This window comes from Leptopilina boulardi, unplaced genomic scaffold (genome assembly GCF_019393585.1).
Source record: "Leptopilina boulardi isolate dan_hultmark-lab unplaced genomic scaffold, ZJU_Lbou_2.1 LbouV2_248, whole genome shotgun sequence".
Classification (NCBI taxonomy): domain Eukaryota; kingdom Metazoa; phylum Arthropoda; class Insecta; order Hymenoptera; family Figitidae; genus Leptopilina; species Leptopilina boulardi.
This window is the reverse complement of record NW_026137805.1, coordinates 566,580-584,060: the sequence shown is the minus strand read 5'-3', so window position 1 is coordinate 584,060 and position 17,481 is coordinate 566,580. Positions and strand designations below refer to the sequence as shown.

The window sequence follows — 17,481 nt, the reverse complement described above, 5'->3', positions numbered from 1 at the left end:
GATCAAATTTAATTTCTGTCAAATTAATTTTCATCTAAATAAAATTTCTGTAACATTAATAATCAGTTTAATGAAAATTCTGCAAAATTAATATTTAAACAATTTAATATTCTAAAAAAGTAATATTCTACAGAATAAGATTCTATTAAATGATAATAATTCTAAAAAATTTGTTTTAAAACTTTTTCATGCCTTCCCGTTTATCAAACTAAATTTTATTAATTTTTTTATATTCACAGTTGTTGAATGATAATTTTTTATTATTGTTTGACAAACTGATATTTTTTCAGGGATTCAATTTTTTGCACGAACCTTTTTAATGCTTTAAAATTTGAAATTTTTTTTTTAAATGTTAGTTTTTTTCATTACCCTTAAGAAACGAATGATTTGAGAAAGTGTGACGAGGATTGATTAATTATTGTATATTTAAAATTAATTACTCTTCACATTTCATCTTTTTTTTCAAAAGAAAAAATTAAGAACAAAAATGTTTACAGAAAATTTTCTGAAAAGCGGTACACAATTGAAATAAGATTCTTCCATATGTATATTCGACGTATAGAAGGTTAACATTAAAGTAATCAAAATATAATTTTTTTCATAATGAATATAATATTTATTTATTTAGATGGATACATTATTGTTATTGCTTGTCGAAAAAAACATATATTACGTAAATCTTTTATAAATGTATTAAGCGACCAAAAAAGTGAAGATCACTATAAAAATGATTAACCTTACAACTCAGTTTATGTACCATCGAATTAGTTAAATTGAAATCATCAGAGATGATAATTTTACAATCTAGATAAGAAGTAGATATTTTTTCCCAACACCAATACGTTGATTAATGTCCTATATATATATATATATATATATATATATATGTGACACGCACACTGTATATATTATTTTAAAAACAAGAAATTTTACAGAAATCTAATTACCAAATTCCGAGTAAAACTTGGTATCTGTGGAATATAATTGCTCAAGATTCTTTGCGATATTAACCATTCTTTTTTCCGTTGAACTTCCACCATCCACCATTTTCATAATCATCACTTCCGTATCTCCAATTTTGTCAAGATATACTATATTCTCCAATATAATATCAGACCTCGATGAAATGACATAAAATGGATTTCCCTCGGAAATAACACTAGTAACGTCAGCAAGACCGGCCGTATTTTTTAATCTAATATCCATTAACAACGGAATTTCTGATGAACTACGCTTCATACTCAGACAATTTGCTAATTGACTTTCACGATCTGGAAACACTATCATATGCTTATTAAGTCTAATAGAATGTTTTTCCTCCATTTCTAAAAGGCGCGAAGCATAATCTTTATCAATCATTTCAGCACGATGAAACATTAAATTTACTCTATTTGTGTCACTTTGTCTAAGCGCAAGTCGATTAACTGCAGCATCCAGTCGTCTTTGTACACCAATATTTAATAAACTCCCTCTCTGCGTGTAGGAATACAAAATATAATAATCCTCAAATCGAAGATGTTGTCTAATATCTTTGATTTTATTATATTTAGAAAAAGCTTCATCTATATTTTGTAAATAAGTGAAACCATATATTTCTTTAATTCTTTTTTCTGCTTCTTTCACTGTAGAAATACTATCTAAATATCTTTTATGTAACACGTCCAAAATATGGGGATGAGCATTTATTTTCCAATCCTGATAAGAATGCGTAAATTTACCATTTATCATTTCATTAGCAAATTCATGATAACTTGGAACATCTAAACTTGGTTTTGTGCTTAAAATATACTCTTGAAGATTGTTTCTTACTGCCTTTAAGCTAGTTAAAGGATTATTCTTGAATAATAAAATGGCAACATTATTAATCTCTTTCATTCTTGATAATTGTGCATTTTCTTCCAACTGATACAATTGTCTCAAATCCAAATCTAAACAATGATACCAAGAATTAAATGATATTTTCTTTTGCTCTAATTCAATATTTAAAATTTTGTTACTTTCACTATCAGAAATATCCTTAAATGTAAATAAAACATCGCTAAATGTTATGTAATCATTTTCAAAGTCTTTATGAAACTTAGTTAAGTCTACAAATCCATATGCCGAAGTAGTTGTTATGCTGTAACGTACTTCTGTTCCTGAAATTACTGATGGTTCGAAAATCATTGATTCTTTATTTGTCAAAATAGTAATGTCATTAAAGAAAAATTCTTTTGTTTTCAATTTATTTAACAAATTTGAAAGTTCATTGTCGCTAAGTTCTTGAGTGAAATAGAGTTTACGTGGTATTTTTAATGGAAATCTTTTATCTATTTGAAAACGAGCCAGATTATTTAAAGCATAACGTAAATTTAACATTTTACTTTCTTTTTTCATCATAACGCTTAAACGTTGGTATTTACATAATTTTAATAAATCTACATAATCTGTGTAAGTTGGGGTTTTTAACATCGCTTCGTAGAAGTTTGGATCAAGTAGAAATTCTTTTATTTTAAACCCGGAGTTAGGTAACAGTCTTTGTACTGGTAGATGTGCAGAGTTCTCTAAACCTTCGGATAATGTATTTACATTTTTTTTGTTTAAATTTGAATTTTGATGTACATTTTGTTTTGACGTTCCGGGGATATCATCCAAATCCAATGTTTTTGGTTTTTTATGTTGATGTGTTGCAATACTTTCTATATTTCCTGAAATTGTATCTAATTTTCTTTTATCTGGATTTAGATATGGATTTTTTTTCACTTGTTCTAGTATTTCTTTCACATATGGCGAAGAATGAACGTAATTTTCTGATAATATTTCGACTTTTTCAATATTTAAGTTTGGTTTAATTTGGAAAGTTTGTCTCGACGTTCCTGGGATACTATCCGCAAATTCTTGTAATCTTTGCAGTTGTGGTGTTGAATATTCGAAACTGTTTGATATATCACCTGCTTTAATGATTGTGTTTGGTTTTTCATGTACAGAATGTATTGAAGTCTTAGGGATATTAATCAATGATTCTTCTGCTTTTTGTAGATGTTGATTAATATTTTCCATATCTTCCCGCATTATATTTGGATTTTTTCTCTTTTCATGAGAAAATTTTTTATGATGATATTGTTCAAAAATTTCTGGTACTTTTTGTACCTCTAAGTTTCCCTTCTGTGACTGAACATTGTGATTTATTTCTTCTAACAGATTGGATTCATCCGATAGTGGTTGAGATGCTTTTTGTAACACTAATTTTTCGTCGTATTCATTCGCAGGTTTTATTTTCCATTCTATTGTAATAGGATAGACTTGATAATCACGAGTTATTTTCATTTCCGGTCCATTAGCCACCATATCCGCTACCATATATTTAACTCGACGAAGAAGATCATTGTTATCCATTTTCATTTCGGGTCCAATTATACTGTTAATTTCTGGAACAAATTCTTTGTAAGAAATTTCACCGGATGATTTTACTGGAACAACTGGAACCTTATATGAAGCTCCTTGCACGGTTCTTAATTCGGCAATTGTGTCAATTGATCTTATGTACTCAGGTCCAAATAAACGTGAACCACCAGGATAATGGTATCTAACAATGTCATAATTATTTTTCTTCAATAAAACCTTTGGTACTAATCCCCTTATGTCAGTTAACAGATGTATACTTCGTTGCATGTTCATTAATAAGGTTTTTAGTGATAATATAAAATTTTTAGCTTGTGATATAGTTTTAAAAACTAATTCAAAATTTTTAACCAGTTTTCCTAACATTTTAAAACTAAAGCGGCCCATTGAGTGAAGTAATTCAAATCCAGGATCTAGTGTTCGAAGGGAGGCTATTGTTAAACCTTTAAAGAATTCTTTAGTTAAAATTTGTTTTGCGATTGTAATAACAGAATCTTTTGCAATTGCCTTTAACGCTGCACTTAATGACATTTTGGTCACAATTCCGGCTGTCTTTGCAACAGCGTTTGTCATAAAAATATTCTTAATAATTGAACCTCCGACACCGTTGACTATCTTAAATGAATTTGATACAAAGAAACCTATAACTGGAAGAAAACTTAAAATATCCAGGCTACAACTTAACGTGGCTCCACTTATGTCACCTGCTATTGAACTTTCAATACAATTGTATAATGGGATAAAAATTTTCACGATATTTGAAATTTTTTCATCAAGAACTTCCTCATTATATACTTCTGTCATGTTTGTTATAAACGCCTTTGTCTTCATATTGGCAATTCTTTCAACAAAAAATTTATAATTTTCATTTTTATATTTATACGGTGACAGTTCAAAAAAATACTCTTTATCTGATTTGAGCAGTTTTAAATATTTAGGATCGATAATAGCGCTAAGAAATTCTTTTTCATTTCCATTTCTTGTAATTAATGTCAATTCATCTTTCACTTGTCTAATAGCGTAGTATTCTTTTTTTTTGTTTTCAATTATTGCAAATATTACATGTATGTCTTCGTTTATTTTCATGTCGATACTACAAGGAGTGTAACATTTTGTGTGAAGTATTGGTTTTACAGAATTCACTGTAACATTTGGATTCATTTTTTCTAATAAACCACCGTCGATTAAGACTTTCGAAATTGAATTTCTTATCATTTCTTTGTACAGTTTTTCTAGTTTTGGAAATTGCTTAAGAAATACATTTTTTAAATCTGGAAAATGACTTGTTTTGCATCTCTGCTGGAGAAAAGTTTTTAGTAGAAAAAGGTACGTGCTTTTATACAAGTACACATATCCTTCTATATAGGCACGATACAATGACGAATCACCATGGACAGAAGGATAACAATAAAGAAGAAGTATTTCGCGGGCAATCATCGTCCGAGTTTTGGTATTATTGATTTGCCTTTCCAGTTTGTAAGGCAAACTATTCTCAATTTCTTTACTTACAATTTCATTCATTTTGATATCAATTTCGGTAAATAAAATTTTATAAGCTTCTCTCCAAAATTCATCATTTAAATTAATTTTATTTATTCCTTTGCCTTTAGAGGCATAAAAAAATAAAGCTGCAGTTGAGTAATACGATAATACAATTTTATAGGTTTCATTATCGATATGCTGCAAATCAAGTTCTCGCGAGATTAAAATATATTCCGAGAACGAAAGATTTGGTTCATCCGATGACGTGGACCTGAGAATATTTAAACCTACCATTGAATAAATGTATTTAACGTCCATTATGCTCATGTCTTCTTCGGGTTGGGGAAAAATTGACCAAATGTAGTCGTCGAAAATTTTTTTAATTGTCAATTGAGGTAGTGTTGATGTGTAATTTTTTTGCGAACAGTACTCCCAATTGAAGTGATGTTGCAAGAGATGATTATACACGGTTTTCTTAAAAATTGAATAATTTAAATTATCTGAATTCTGAATCATTTCAGCCAAATACAAATTAATGTTGCTATAGTTGGGAAATAGTACCCCATTAATGATGTACTTAAATGTTTCGTTTACATATTTCATGTCAAGCATTTCATGTTTTTCACCACCATAGAGATCAGTTTCTTTTAGTAATTCTCTTAGAATGTAACTTTTCATGCGGGTTTCATTTTTCGATTTCGTTAGACGCTCAATTAAAGTGTTGACAACAATGTCAGGTTGACTTTGCTGCTCAAATGTAATATAATTTTTATTATGAAAAATAATACCAAGAAGATTAATGTAGTGACAAACGGAAAGAAATTGAAAGTTCTGTGACTGCTCAACAATGATTGTTGTGTTGTTCATTGTGTTGATCCTGAAACAAATTAACGTGTTAGGTTTTATTATTATTTTTTTTAAAGAAGATCATGTTTCCTTGAGGATTTGAAGCCAAATTTCAGATAATTCGGAATAATTCATATAATTCAAGTTAATTCAAGATAATTCATAGGAATTCGCAATAATACAAATTAATTAAAGGTGAGGCATTTCATATGAGAAGACGGGATCATGTCTCGGATTTTTCTCAAAATTCGGTAAATTGTAGTGATAGTGGTGCTAAATAAGTGTACAAATTTTGAATTTGAAATTTTTAATATTTTTCGAGATATTTACAATAACAAATTTGATCAATATTTTTTTGCTTTACTTATAACTTTTTTCCTATTAAAAATAGAGAAAAATGTTGTAAATGTTTTTTATGCGGAAGATCTTAAACTTTTAGAAAAAAATTATTTAAAAAAAAAAAAATATTAATTTTTAAACAATTTGTTTATAATTTTTAACCATGTTCTCCCTCATTTAGAAACGCGAAAAAAATCATGAATATTGTTTAAGTCATAATAAATCGATGGTTAAATTTTTGAGATGGCATTATTTTTTGTTTTCGAGATATTAATTAATTAACTAACAAAAGTTAATAAAAAATGAAATATTTTACGAACAAATAAAATTAGAGTAATTTTAAATACACCATTAGAATGTTTATCAAAATCCGCATCAAACGAGCCCTATATGAACTATTTTGGATAAACGGGTGTTAAATTAATAATTAATAATAAAAATTATTTAAATAATTAATACACGGAAAAAAATTTTCTGTAGAATTTACAGAAACTCCTGCGCCATCTACTGATGTTTCTCCAAATAGAGAAATATGTTGAATCATTGGCATTAAAATCTGTTAATTCTACAAGTTTGAGCTACAGTTCTTAAAAACTGTTGAGTGACCAAATTATGTATACTATATGCGGGGATAATATATATTTGGTAGAGTATTTCTTATAGGTTATATTCTCCTCCGAATACATTAAATTCGCGGAACATTATTGTATAAATTAGTATAACTTCTATGTAAATAAATTCATCCTTCAATAATTTTTTAACAAAAAAAATGAGGAGCAAGTTTTCAAAACTTATGATAAATCCACTTTTTCTTATGTCGAGAAATTGAAACAAACGACTTTTCTCACTTAATCACTACAGTTAATTTTAAAATAAAAAATTTGTAATAATTTATTTCTATAATAATGTTTATATACTTAAGACGTTTCCTTTTTAATTAAACTTTCTTGCCGACACTATGATAATAATAAAAACACTAAATTCGCCTTAACCTCTCGCACTCAATCGTACTCAGCCTTAGTTGAATCACTGCATTGTTTTCGCGCATGCGTTAAATCCTTGCAGAAAATATCTGTAGAATTAACAGATTTAGGAACATGTAAAATCTCTAAATCGACGTTAAAGAATTACCAGAAAATTTTTTTCCGTGTAACATTTGAAGAAATGAAGATAAACCATCAATTCTTTTTTTATTTGGAAGATCATCTAATTCTGTATTAAATAAAATGTAAATAACATTTTTAACAAATCTAAATTATTAACAGATGATTATTGAAAATTGAGGTTTCAGCACCCTACGACACAAGTTGGAGGGGGCTGCCTACCTACTCGGCATGGTATTTTTCAATCTTTTTCTAAATAACATTTTATAATTAATTTTTGATTCTTGGTAATACTTAATATTTTTTTTTTGACACAGAATTAGATGGTCTTCCAAATAAAAAAAGAATTGACGGTTTATCTTCATTTCCTTAAATGTTATTAATTATTTAAATAATTTTTATTATTAATTATTAATTTAACACCCGTTTATCCAAAATAGTTCATTTAGGGCTCGTTGGATGCGGATTTTGATAAGCATTCTAATGGTGTTTTTCAAATTACTCTAATTTTATTTGTTCGTAAAATATTTCATTTTTTATTAACTTTTGTTAGTTAATTAATTAATATCTCGAAAACAAAAAATAATGACATCTCAAAAATTTAACCATCGATTTATTATGAATTAAACAATATTCATGATTTTTTTCGCGTTTCTAAATGAGTGAAAACATGGTTAAAAGTTATAAACAAATTTTATTTTTTAAACAAATTGTTTAAAAATTAATATTTTTTTAAAAAAATAATTTTTTTCTAAAAGTTTAAGATCTTCCGCGTAAAAAACATTTACAACATTTTTCTCTATTTTTAATAGGAAAAAAGTTATAAGTAAAGCAAAAAAATATTTCCCCATCGGTGTAAAAAAAGGTTTTTTTTAATACACTCTAAACAATATTTACCTCTTGGTTGTATTTTGTCCACTTTTTAAACTAATAAAATTTATGTTGCAAATGAGACTTATATATAGAATATCCACAAGGTTATTCAAATAATATAGATAAAAAAAATACACGTGGAACACCTGTTAGTCTATTTTTATTTAAAGAATTTTTGTACAACCCTGTGGAAAAAAATTCAAACTAGTATATTTTTTTCTATAGAAAATACACTGCGCCAAGAATATATGCCTCTGTTATTTGAAACTTATGTTAAGGTTATTGAACAATACTTTCTTTACATAAATGATTTTAAACATTTCCCTAGAAAAAAAAATTACAGTGAAAACCCACGTATAACGGACGCGCAATATTCGCATTCCAGCTTACATCGGATTTTTTTCGGTCCCTTGAAATCCGATATACGTGGGTTTCACTGTATCTAACAATCGTAATTATCTTATTTATACTTAAATCTAAAAATCAATATAAAATTTAATAAATTTATACTAAACCCTAATTTTACTATAACAATTTTTTTTAACCAAAAAAAAACAATTTTATTTAAAAAAAAATTTAATAAATATTAGAAATTTTTAGATATAAAAAAACTTTATTTATAAATTAATAGGTATATATTATTATTACATTTTTATTTGTTTATAATTATTTTTTTAATGCATAATTGAACAGAAGTAACAATTTTAAACAAAATTATTTAAAAAAAAAACAAGAAATTTTACTAAAATCTAATTACCAAATTCCGAGTAAAACTTGGTTTTTGTTGAAAATAATTCCTCAAGATTCTTTGCGATATTAACCATTCTTTTTTCCATTGAACTTCCATTATCCTCCATTTTCATAATCACCACTTTCTGACCATTAATTGTGTCAATATATACTTTATTCTCCAATATAAATTCAGACCTCGATGTAATAACATAAAATGGATGAGTTTCATCGGAAATAACACTAGTAACATCAGCAAAACCAGCTGCATTTTTTAATCTAATATCCATTATTAACGGTATTTCATGTGAGGTACGCGCCATCTTTAGACAATTATCTAATTCCATTTTACGATCTGGATACAACATTATATTCTCTTCAAATGTAATAAATTTTTTCCTCTCGAGTGATAAAAGATGCAAAGCATAATCTTCACTAATCATTTCAGCACGATGAAACATTAAATCAACTCTATTTGTGTCACTTTGTCTAAGCGCAAGTCGATTAATAGCAGCATCCATTCGTCTTTGTCCATCAATATTTAATAAACTCTTTCTCTGCGTGTAGGAATATAAAATATAATAATCCTCAAATCGAAGATGCTGTCTAATATCTTTGATTTTATTATATTTAGAAAAAGCTTCACATATATCTTGAAAATAAGTTAAACCATATATCATCTCAATTCTTTTTATTGCTTCACTTTCTGTAAAAATATTATCTAAATGACTTTTAAGTAACACATCTTGAATATAAGGATGTGCAGGTATTTTCCAATCTTGATAATAATGATGAAGTTGATTATTTAATATATCATTGGCAAATTCATCATAACTTGGAACATTTAAACTTGGTTTTGTGCTTAAAATATATTCTTCAAGCAATTTTCTTGCAGATTTTAAAGTAGTTAAAGGACGATTATTGGATAAGAAACTGGCGGCATTTTCAATGTCTTTCATTCTTGATAATTGTAAATTTTCTTCTACCTCTAACAATTCTTTAAAATCCTTCTCTACAGATTGATACCAATGACTAAATGACATTTTTTTTTGCTCTAATTCAATATTTAAAATTTTATTACTTGCAGTAAAAGAAGTATCCTTTACTGTAAATATTACGTCTCCAAATGTTATATAATCATTTTTAAAGTTTTCATGAAAATGAGTTAAGTCTACAAATCCATATGGAGAATTAATTATTAAGGTGTATCGTATTTCTATTTCTGAATCTAATAATTGTGATAGCAGCTTTGATTCTTTATTTTTTAAAATAGTAATGTCATTGAAGAAAAAATCTTTACTTTTTAAATTACTTAATAAATTCAAATTTTCTAGTCCACTTATTGTTTGAGAGTAATAGAGTTTATGTGGTATTCTTAACGGAAATCTTCCATTCAATTGAAGATGAGCCAAAGTATTTACAGCATAACGTAAATTATGTATTTCATTTTTTTTTGTCATCATAACATTTAAACCTTGGTATTTCCATAATTTTAATACATCTACATAATCTGTGTAAGTTGGGGTTTTTAACATCGCTTCGTAAAAGTTTGGATTAATTTGAAACTGTTTTATTAAAGTCCCGGAATTAGCCAACATTTTTTCTACTTGTAGATATGCAAAGTTTTCTAAGCCTTTGGATAATGAATCTTGTCTTTCATGTTGATGTGGTGCAATATTTTCAATATCTTCTAATATTGTATCTGATTTTTTTTTGTTTAAATTTATAATTTTTTTTTTATTTAATATTTCTAATACTTTTTTCACATATAGTGAAGAATGATCGTAATCATCTGCTATTTTTTCGACTTTTTGTATATCTATTTTTGGTTTAATTTGTACATTTTGTCTCGATGTTTCGGGGATATTAAATAAATCTTGTGTTTCTTGTTGATGTGATGCAATACTTTCTATATCTTCTAATATTGTATCTAACTTTTTTCGATTTAAATTTATATTTTTTTCTTCATTCAATATTTCTTGTACTTTTTTCATATATGGTGAAGAATTTTCGTAACCCTCTGCTATTATTTCGACATTTCCATTATTTACATTTGGTGTAATTTTTAAAGTTTGTCTCGACGTTCCTGGTATACTATCGACAAATTCTTGCAATCTTTGCAAATGTGGTGTTGAGTATTCAAAACTATTTAATATATCGCCTTTTTCAATGACTGTGTATGGTTTTTCATGTACAATTTGTATTGAATTCTTAGGAATATTAATCAATGATTCTTCTGCTTTTTGTTGATGTGATAAAATATTTTCTATATCTTCCATTTTATCTACTTTTTTTCTATCACGAACACCAAATTTTTTATGTTGATACTGTTCAGAAATTGATGATACTTCTTCTATCTCTAATTTTCCATTCTTTGACTGAATATTATGATCTATTTGTCTTAGTACATTGGATGAATCTGTAAGTGGATGAGATACTTTTGTTATCTCTAATTTTCCGTTGTTTGACTGAATATTATAATCTATTTTTCTTAATACATTGGATGAATCTGAAAGTGGATGAGGATGAAGATTAATAAATTGTGGAGAATTATTTTCCACTGTTCTCAGTTGTTGATTTAAATCTACGGGCAAGTTTTCCCTCGGTGGTGTAAATCTAAACTCCATTCTATTATGATAGACATAATAATTACGAGTTATTTTCATATCTCGTCCATTAGCCACCATATCCGCTACCATAAATTTAACTCGACGAAGAAGATCATTGTTATCCATTTTTATGTTGGGTCCAATTATATCACCAGTTTCTGGAATATATTGTTTATAAGAAATTTCATTTGGTGATTTTACTGGAACAACTGGAACCTTATATGAAGCTCCTTGTATGGTTCTTAATTCGGCAATTTTTCCAAATGATTTTATGCACTCAGGTCCAAATAAATGTGAACCACTGGGATAAAAGTATCTAACAATTTCATAATTATTTTGCTTGACTAAAACCTTTGGTACTAATCCCATTTGATCGGTTAATAAATGCATATTTCGTTGCATATTCTTTAATAATAATTCCATTGATATTAAAATATTTTTAGCTATTGATATAGTTTTAAAACTTAATTTAAGATTTTCAAATAATTTTCCCAACATTTTAAAACTAATACGACCCATTGAGTAAAGTAATTCAAATCCAGGATCAAGTGTTCGAAGGGAGGCTATTGCTAAATCTTTAAAGAATTTTTTAGCTAGAATTTGTCCTGCAATTGTTTTAACAGAATCTGTTGCAATATTTCTTAACGCTGTTGTTAATGACATTTTGGTGACAATTCCGGATGTCTTTGCAAGAGCATTTATAATGAAATAATTCTTATTAATTGATGTTACAAAACTGTTGACTAATCTACTTGAATATGATACAGCAAAACCTGCAATTGAAATAAAACTAAAAATATCCATGGTACAACTAAAAGTGGCTCCAGCTTTGTCACCAGCTTTTGCACTCTCAATACAATTGTATAATGGAATTAAACTTTTTATGAAATTTAAAATTTTTTCCCCAACAGTTACCTCCCTATAATGAGCTTTTAGCATTGTTATAAATGCCTTTGTCTTCTTATTGGCAATTCTTTCAACAAAAAATTGATAATTTTCATTTTGATGTTTATACATTGTGGAAAGTGATGAAGTTTCCATTTTTAAATGTGTAGTATTAGAAATGGCTCTAACAAATTCTTTTTCATTTCCATTGCTTGTAATTAATGTCAATTCATCTTTTATCTGTCTAATAGCGTAATATTCTATTTTTTCGTTTTCAATTATTGCAAATATTACATATATGTCTTGGTTTATTTCTCGCTCCACAGGTGAACACGTGTTACAACCAATGGGAAATGTACTTGGTAGTTTTGCAGATCTCACTATAACATTTGGATTTATTTTTTCTAATAATCCACCGTCGGTTAAGACTTTTGTAATTGCATTTCTTTCAATTTCTTTGTACATTTTCTCTATTTTTTGAAATCGCTTATCATATACTTCATCTAAATCTGGTAAAAAACTTGTATCACACTGATAAAGGTTGAATATAAGTTTTGTTATCCAAAGGTACAGTGTTTTATAATAGGACACAAATTTGTCAGGTACGTCTTTCTCTTTACCATTAAAACAATAAAGACTAAGTATTTCTCGGGCAATCATCGTTCGAGTTTTGGTATTATTGATTTCCCTTTCCAGTTTGTAAGGCAAACTATTCTCAATTTCTTTACTTACAATTTCATTTATTTTGATATCAATTTCGGTAAATAAAATTTTATAAGCTTCTCTCCAAAATTCATCATTTAAATTTATTTTATTTATTCCTTTGCTTTTAGAGGCATAAAAAAATAAAGCTGCAGTTGAGAAATACGGTAATACAATTTTATAGGTTTCATTATCGATATGCTGCAAATCAAGTTGTCGCGTGATTAAAATATATTCCGAGAACGAAAGATTTGGTTCATCCGATGACGTGGACCTGAGGATATTTAAACCTACCATTGAATAAATGTATTTAACGTCCATTATGCTCATGTCTTCTTCGGGTTGGGGAAAAATTGACCAAATGTAGTCGTCGAAAATTTTTTTAATTGTCAATTGAGGTAGTGTTGATGTGTAATTTTTTTGCGAACAATATTCCCAATTGAAGTGATGTTGCAAGAGATGATTATACACGGTTTTCTTAAAAATTGAATAATTTAAATTATCTGAATTCTGAATCATTTCAGCCAAATACAAATTAATGTTGCTATAGTTGGGAAACAGTACGCCATTAATGAAGTACTTAAATGTTTCGTTTACATATTTCATGTCAAGTTTTTCATCTTCTTCACCACCATAGAGATCAGTTCCTTTTAGTAATGCTCTTAGAATGTAACTTTTCAGGCGGGTTTCATTTTTCGATTTCGTTAGATGCTTAATTAAAGTGTTGACAACAATGTCAGATTGACTTTGCTGCTCAAATGTAATATAATTTTTATTATGAAAAATAATACCAAGAAGATTAATGTAGTGACAAACGGAAAGAAATTGAAAGTTCTGTGACTGCTCAACAATGATTGTTGCGTTGTTCATTGTTGTGTTGATACTGAAACAAATTAGGTTTAATAATTATTTTTTAAATATTAGAAATTTAATTTAAAATAATTTTTTCTAATATATATGAGAAAAATATGCTATTGAATCAATAGCATTTTTTGCCAAAGGTATAAAAATTATTGGTACAAAAGCATATGCTATAAAATTTTAGAAAATACTAGCGATGTATTCCTCGCTCGCTAACGCTTGCTCGGTTACATAATTTGCAACAATATTTAAAAGAATTTTTAATTTTTTGGCACAATTACAATATGACAGATGATTGTAGTCAATGTAAAAGCAATAATTGTGCTATGTGATACAGAATGCAGGTGTCCATATATGTTTTGAGAATAATTTCAATTCTATATGAAAAAAAAAACAGAAAAGCAGATAATAGATTTGTTGTGCCGTATAATCCTTATTTGCTATTACTTATAGAGGCATATGGCAAAGTATTTTGATTTATTTGAAAATAAGTGAAAATAGATTTTCCAAGGACGGTGTCGAGGTCACGGGGTCGGTGTCGTTTTTGGAAATTTGTTAACTTAATAGATGTTTCGTTTTAAAATAAGAAATGTTAAAATTATTAAATTAAAAAACAATTGATTTCAATGACACTTAAAATTAGGCACAATATTATAGGTTCCTAACTAAAAATTTAAAAAACAACAATAAATAATTAAAAAAAAACCATAAAAAATTGAAAAAAATTGTTTATATGTAACTTTTTAAAAATAGAGTAATTTTAAAGGTATATATCCAAAAATTCGTAAAAAAAATTGCATAAAATTGCAAAATAACCCTTTATTTGGGATGAAAATGCAAAATAACCCTTTTTTGGGTTAAAATTAAAAAAAAAAGTTACAAAAAAAAGTATGTAAGATTTTCTAAAAGCATATGGCAAAGTATTTTGATTTATTTGAAAATAAGTGAAAATAGATTTTCCAAGGACGGATCGATGTCGTTTTTGGAAATTTGTTAACTTAATATAATACTCTCTAAATCTGAATTAGTAAAAATGTTTACTAATTTGAATTAGTGACTCACATTTTACTAATTCAGAAGCAAAAAGTGAGTCACTAATTCAAATTAGTAAACATTTTTACTAATTCAGATTTAGAGAGTAGAAGATTTTATAGATTCTATAGGATATGCTTTTGAATCAATAATTTTTATTTGTTAGAAATGCTATTGATTCAATAGCATATTTTTCTCATTGTATGAATTTTTATTATTACAGATTTTCACGAATTTATATTTATGTGTCATGTCAATAAATGATATGAATGTAAAAAACTTTTTTTAATACCTTAATTATTAATTGCCACTGAATTGTATTCGGTCTATTCTTCAAACTAATAAAATTTAAGGTTCTAGGAAATTTATATTTAATATATACTTATTAATATTGACTTATATATATATATATTTAAAATCCCCAAGGTTACTCAAATATTATAGATAAAAAAAATTGCGTGTTACACTGCTGAACAAAGTAAAAAGAGACATATAAGCAACGCTTTTTTTTTTTTTACTTTTGACGGCATTACACGTGCAATACCCATTAGTCTATTATTTTTATTAAAATATTTTTTGTGCAACCGTGTGGAAAAAAATACATGTATTTTTTTTCAATAGGAAATACACTGTGCCAAAAAAAATTTATATTCATAATTAAATTTATTATTTAAATTTTAAATAATAATAAAAATAATAATAATAATAATAATAATAATAATAATAATAATTTTACATTGAGCAATTGAAGAGTTGAAAAGCAATTGGCCCTTCAATTTATAACTGTTTAAAATTCAAAATGTATATAAAATTTTAAGAAAAAAATTTGTTTGTAGAAATACAATTATTAACATATATATATATATATATACACACACTTGAATTAATATTAATAAACGATTAAATTTATAACTTATCTGTAAATTTCAGTAATATTTACATTGTTATAATTACAAGAATTGTTGATTTTGTATTTAATAAGTTTCACAAATTATTTTTTGGAATTAATAATTTATAATAATTATTTATAATAATTTAATAATTTAATAATTTAATAATTTAATAATTAATTAATAATTTTGGAATATTTATTGGAAATTAAAAAATATCAAAAAAATTGAAAATTAAGTAGAATTTTATAGAAATTCATAAAATAAATATTTCTTTTTTAAAACAATTTGTGATATTTTAAATGATTTTTTAATTTTTTTTTTTTTATAAATTATATTTATTTGCAAGAAGAGTTTTTAACAATGTACATGTAATAGATTTATTGACAACATTGAAATAAAGTGTATTTTTATAATTTCAATTAAGCTGAATTTGTTGCCGCGTTTTGCAGAAGAATTTATATTTTTTAACAGAGTAATGTTTTTTTTTTTTTTTTTTTTCATTTAACGAAATATTTTTAAATATACATATATGAAACGTATAAATAATATTAGCAATAAGAAAATGTCAGTTAACAAAATTTATTATTAATACTCAATCGATTATATTTTGACATTAATAATAATGATAATAACAATAACAATAATAATAAAAATAATAATAATAATAATTATATAATTTTGAAAAAAATGGCAATATCATTGAGTCGATAATTTTTCGTTGTTTTAATATACACTTATCATAATGAATTCTTCTTCCTGTTAATTTATATATTATTAATAAAACCGACTATTTTATTTTTTTTCATTTTTTATTTCCCGTATCATTGAATCGTCACATTTTATCATTAATAATATCACAGTTTGTCTCTCGTTTGCCGGTGGAACGTGATTTTTGAAAGTTACACATTATTTTGTTTTTTTTACCAAAAAAAAAAAAAAAATTTTTTAAATTTTTTTCTTGTCATAATAAAATATTTTTTGTTAACATAATTTATAATCTATTGAGGTTGTAATTTTCTTTTTTTTTTTTTTTACATAATTTTTTCTTCCTATATTAAAATATAAAATAAATATAGTATATAATAAAATTTAGTAAGTCAAAACGAAAAACAACATCTTTTCATTTGAAAATAAAATTAATAATAAAAATGTTTATAATAATAATAATAATGATAGTAGTTATAATTTCGATGAATCTTAAATATATATTGTCTTGATGAAGCTGATTTTTGAAATATATATTTTAGAAATAAAAAAAAAAATTTGAATTTTTTTTTATTCCTTAAAAAAAATATTACAAACGTCAGCTTCATTATTGTCTGATGAAATCCTTTGCATATACAGTAATTTAATATATGCGATAAATTACTATACATGTTTGTGAAATTATTTTGTTAATTATAAAGAGTTAAAATACGAAGTATTATTATTATTTTTTTTTTTTTTGAATTGACAAAGTGTAATATTGTATTGACAAAGTATTTGAATGGAAATTTTTTTTTTATTTTTATTTTTTGGTTTTTTAATTAAGGCAATGCATTATAATATTGTTTGAATTATTGCATATGCAAAATCAGTTCATGTAATATATATTTAATTGACTCCAAGAAGTTGTTTTTGAATAGTGCGTTAATTATAATATTTATATATATATACATATATATATATATTTTTTAAATATATTTATATGCAATAAAAAGCAGTATATTTCAACGAAGAAAGGCATTGTATCCTAAATTTTTTTTT

The 17,481-nt window shown here is 25.9% G+C and overlaps 2 protein-coding genes across 2 annotated transcripts; both read right to left on the bottom strand.

The window, feature by feature from the left end:
* Window positions 1–630: 630 nt before the first annotated feature.
* On the bottom strand, window positions 631–8,076 carry LOC127280487 (uncharacterized). Its single transcript, XM_051303502.1, has 2 exons — window positions 8,049–8,076; window positions 631–5,740 (listed from the first exon to the last, which is right to left on the bottom strand). Exon 2 carries the CDS (start codon window positions 5,728–5,730, stop codon window positions 940–942), a length of 4,791 nt encoding a protein of 1,596 aa, XP_051159459.1. The 5' UTR covers window positions 5,731–5,740; window positions 8,049–8,076; the 3' UTR covers window positions 631–939.
* A 131-nt stretch (window positions 8,077–8,207) lies between these two features.
* Window positions 8,208–15,228, bottom strand: LOC127280485 (uncharacterized). The gene is made up of 2 exons (XM_051303499.1): window positions 15,135–15,228; window positions 8,208–13,832 (listed from the first exon to the last, which is right to left on the bottom strand). Exon 2 carries the CDS (start codon window positions 13,817–13,819, stop codon window positions 8,774–8,776), a length of 5,046 nt encoding a protein of 1,681 aa, XP_051159456.1. The 5' UTR covers window positions 13,820–13,832; window positions 15,135–15,228; the 3' UTR covers window positions 8,208–8,773.
* Window positions 15,229–17,481: the final 2,253 nt, after the last annotated feature.

Bases quoted from the DNA above. Each gene is read 5' to 3' on its own strand.
- LOC127280487 (XM_051303502.1), bottom strand. From the start codon at position 5,730: ATGAACAACACAACAATCATTGTTGAGCAGTCACAGAACTTTCAATTT.
- LOC127280485 (XM_051303499.1), bottom strand. From the start codon at position 13,819: ATGAACAACGCAACAATCATTGTTGAGCAGTCACAGAACTTTCAATTT.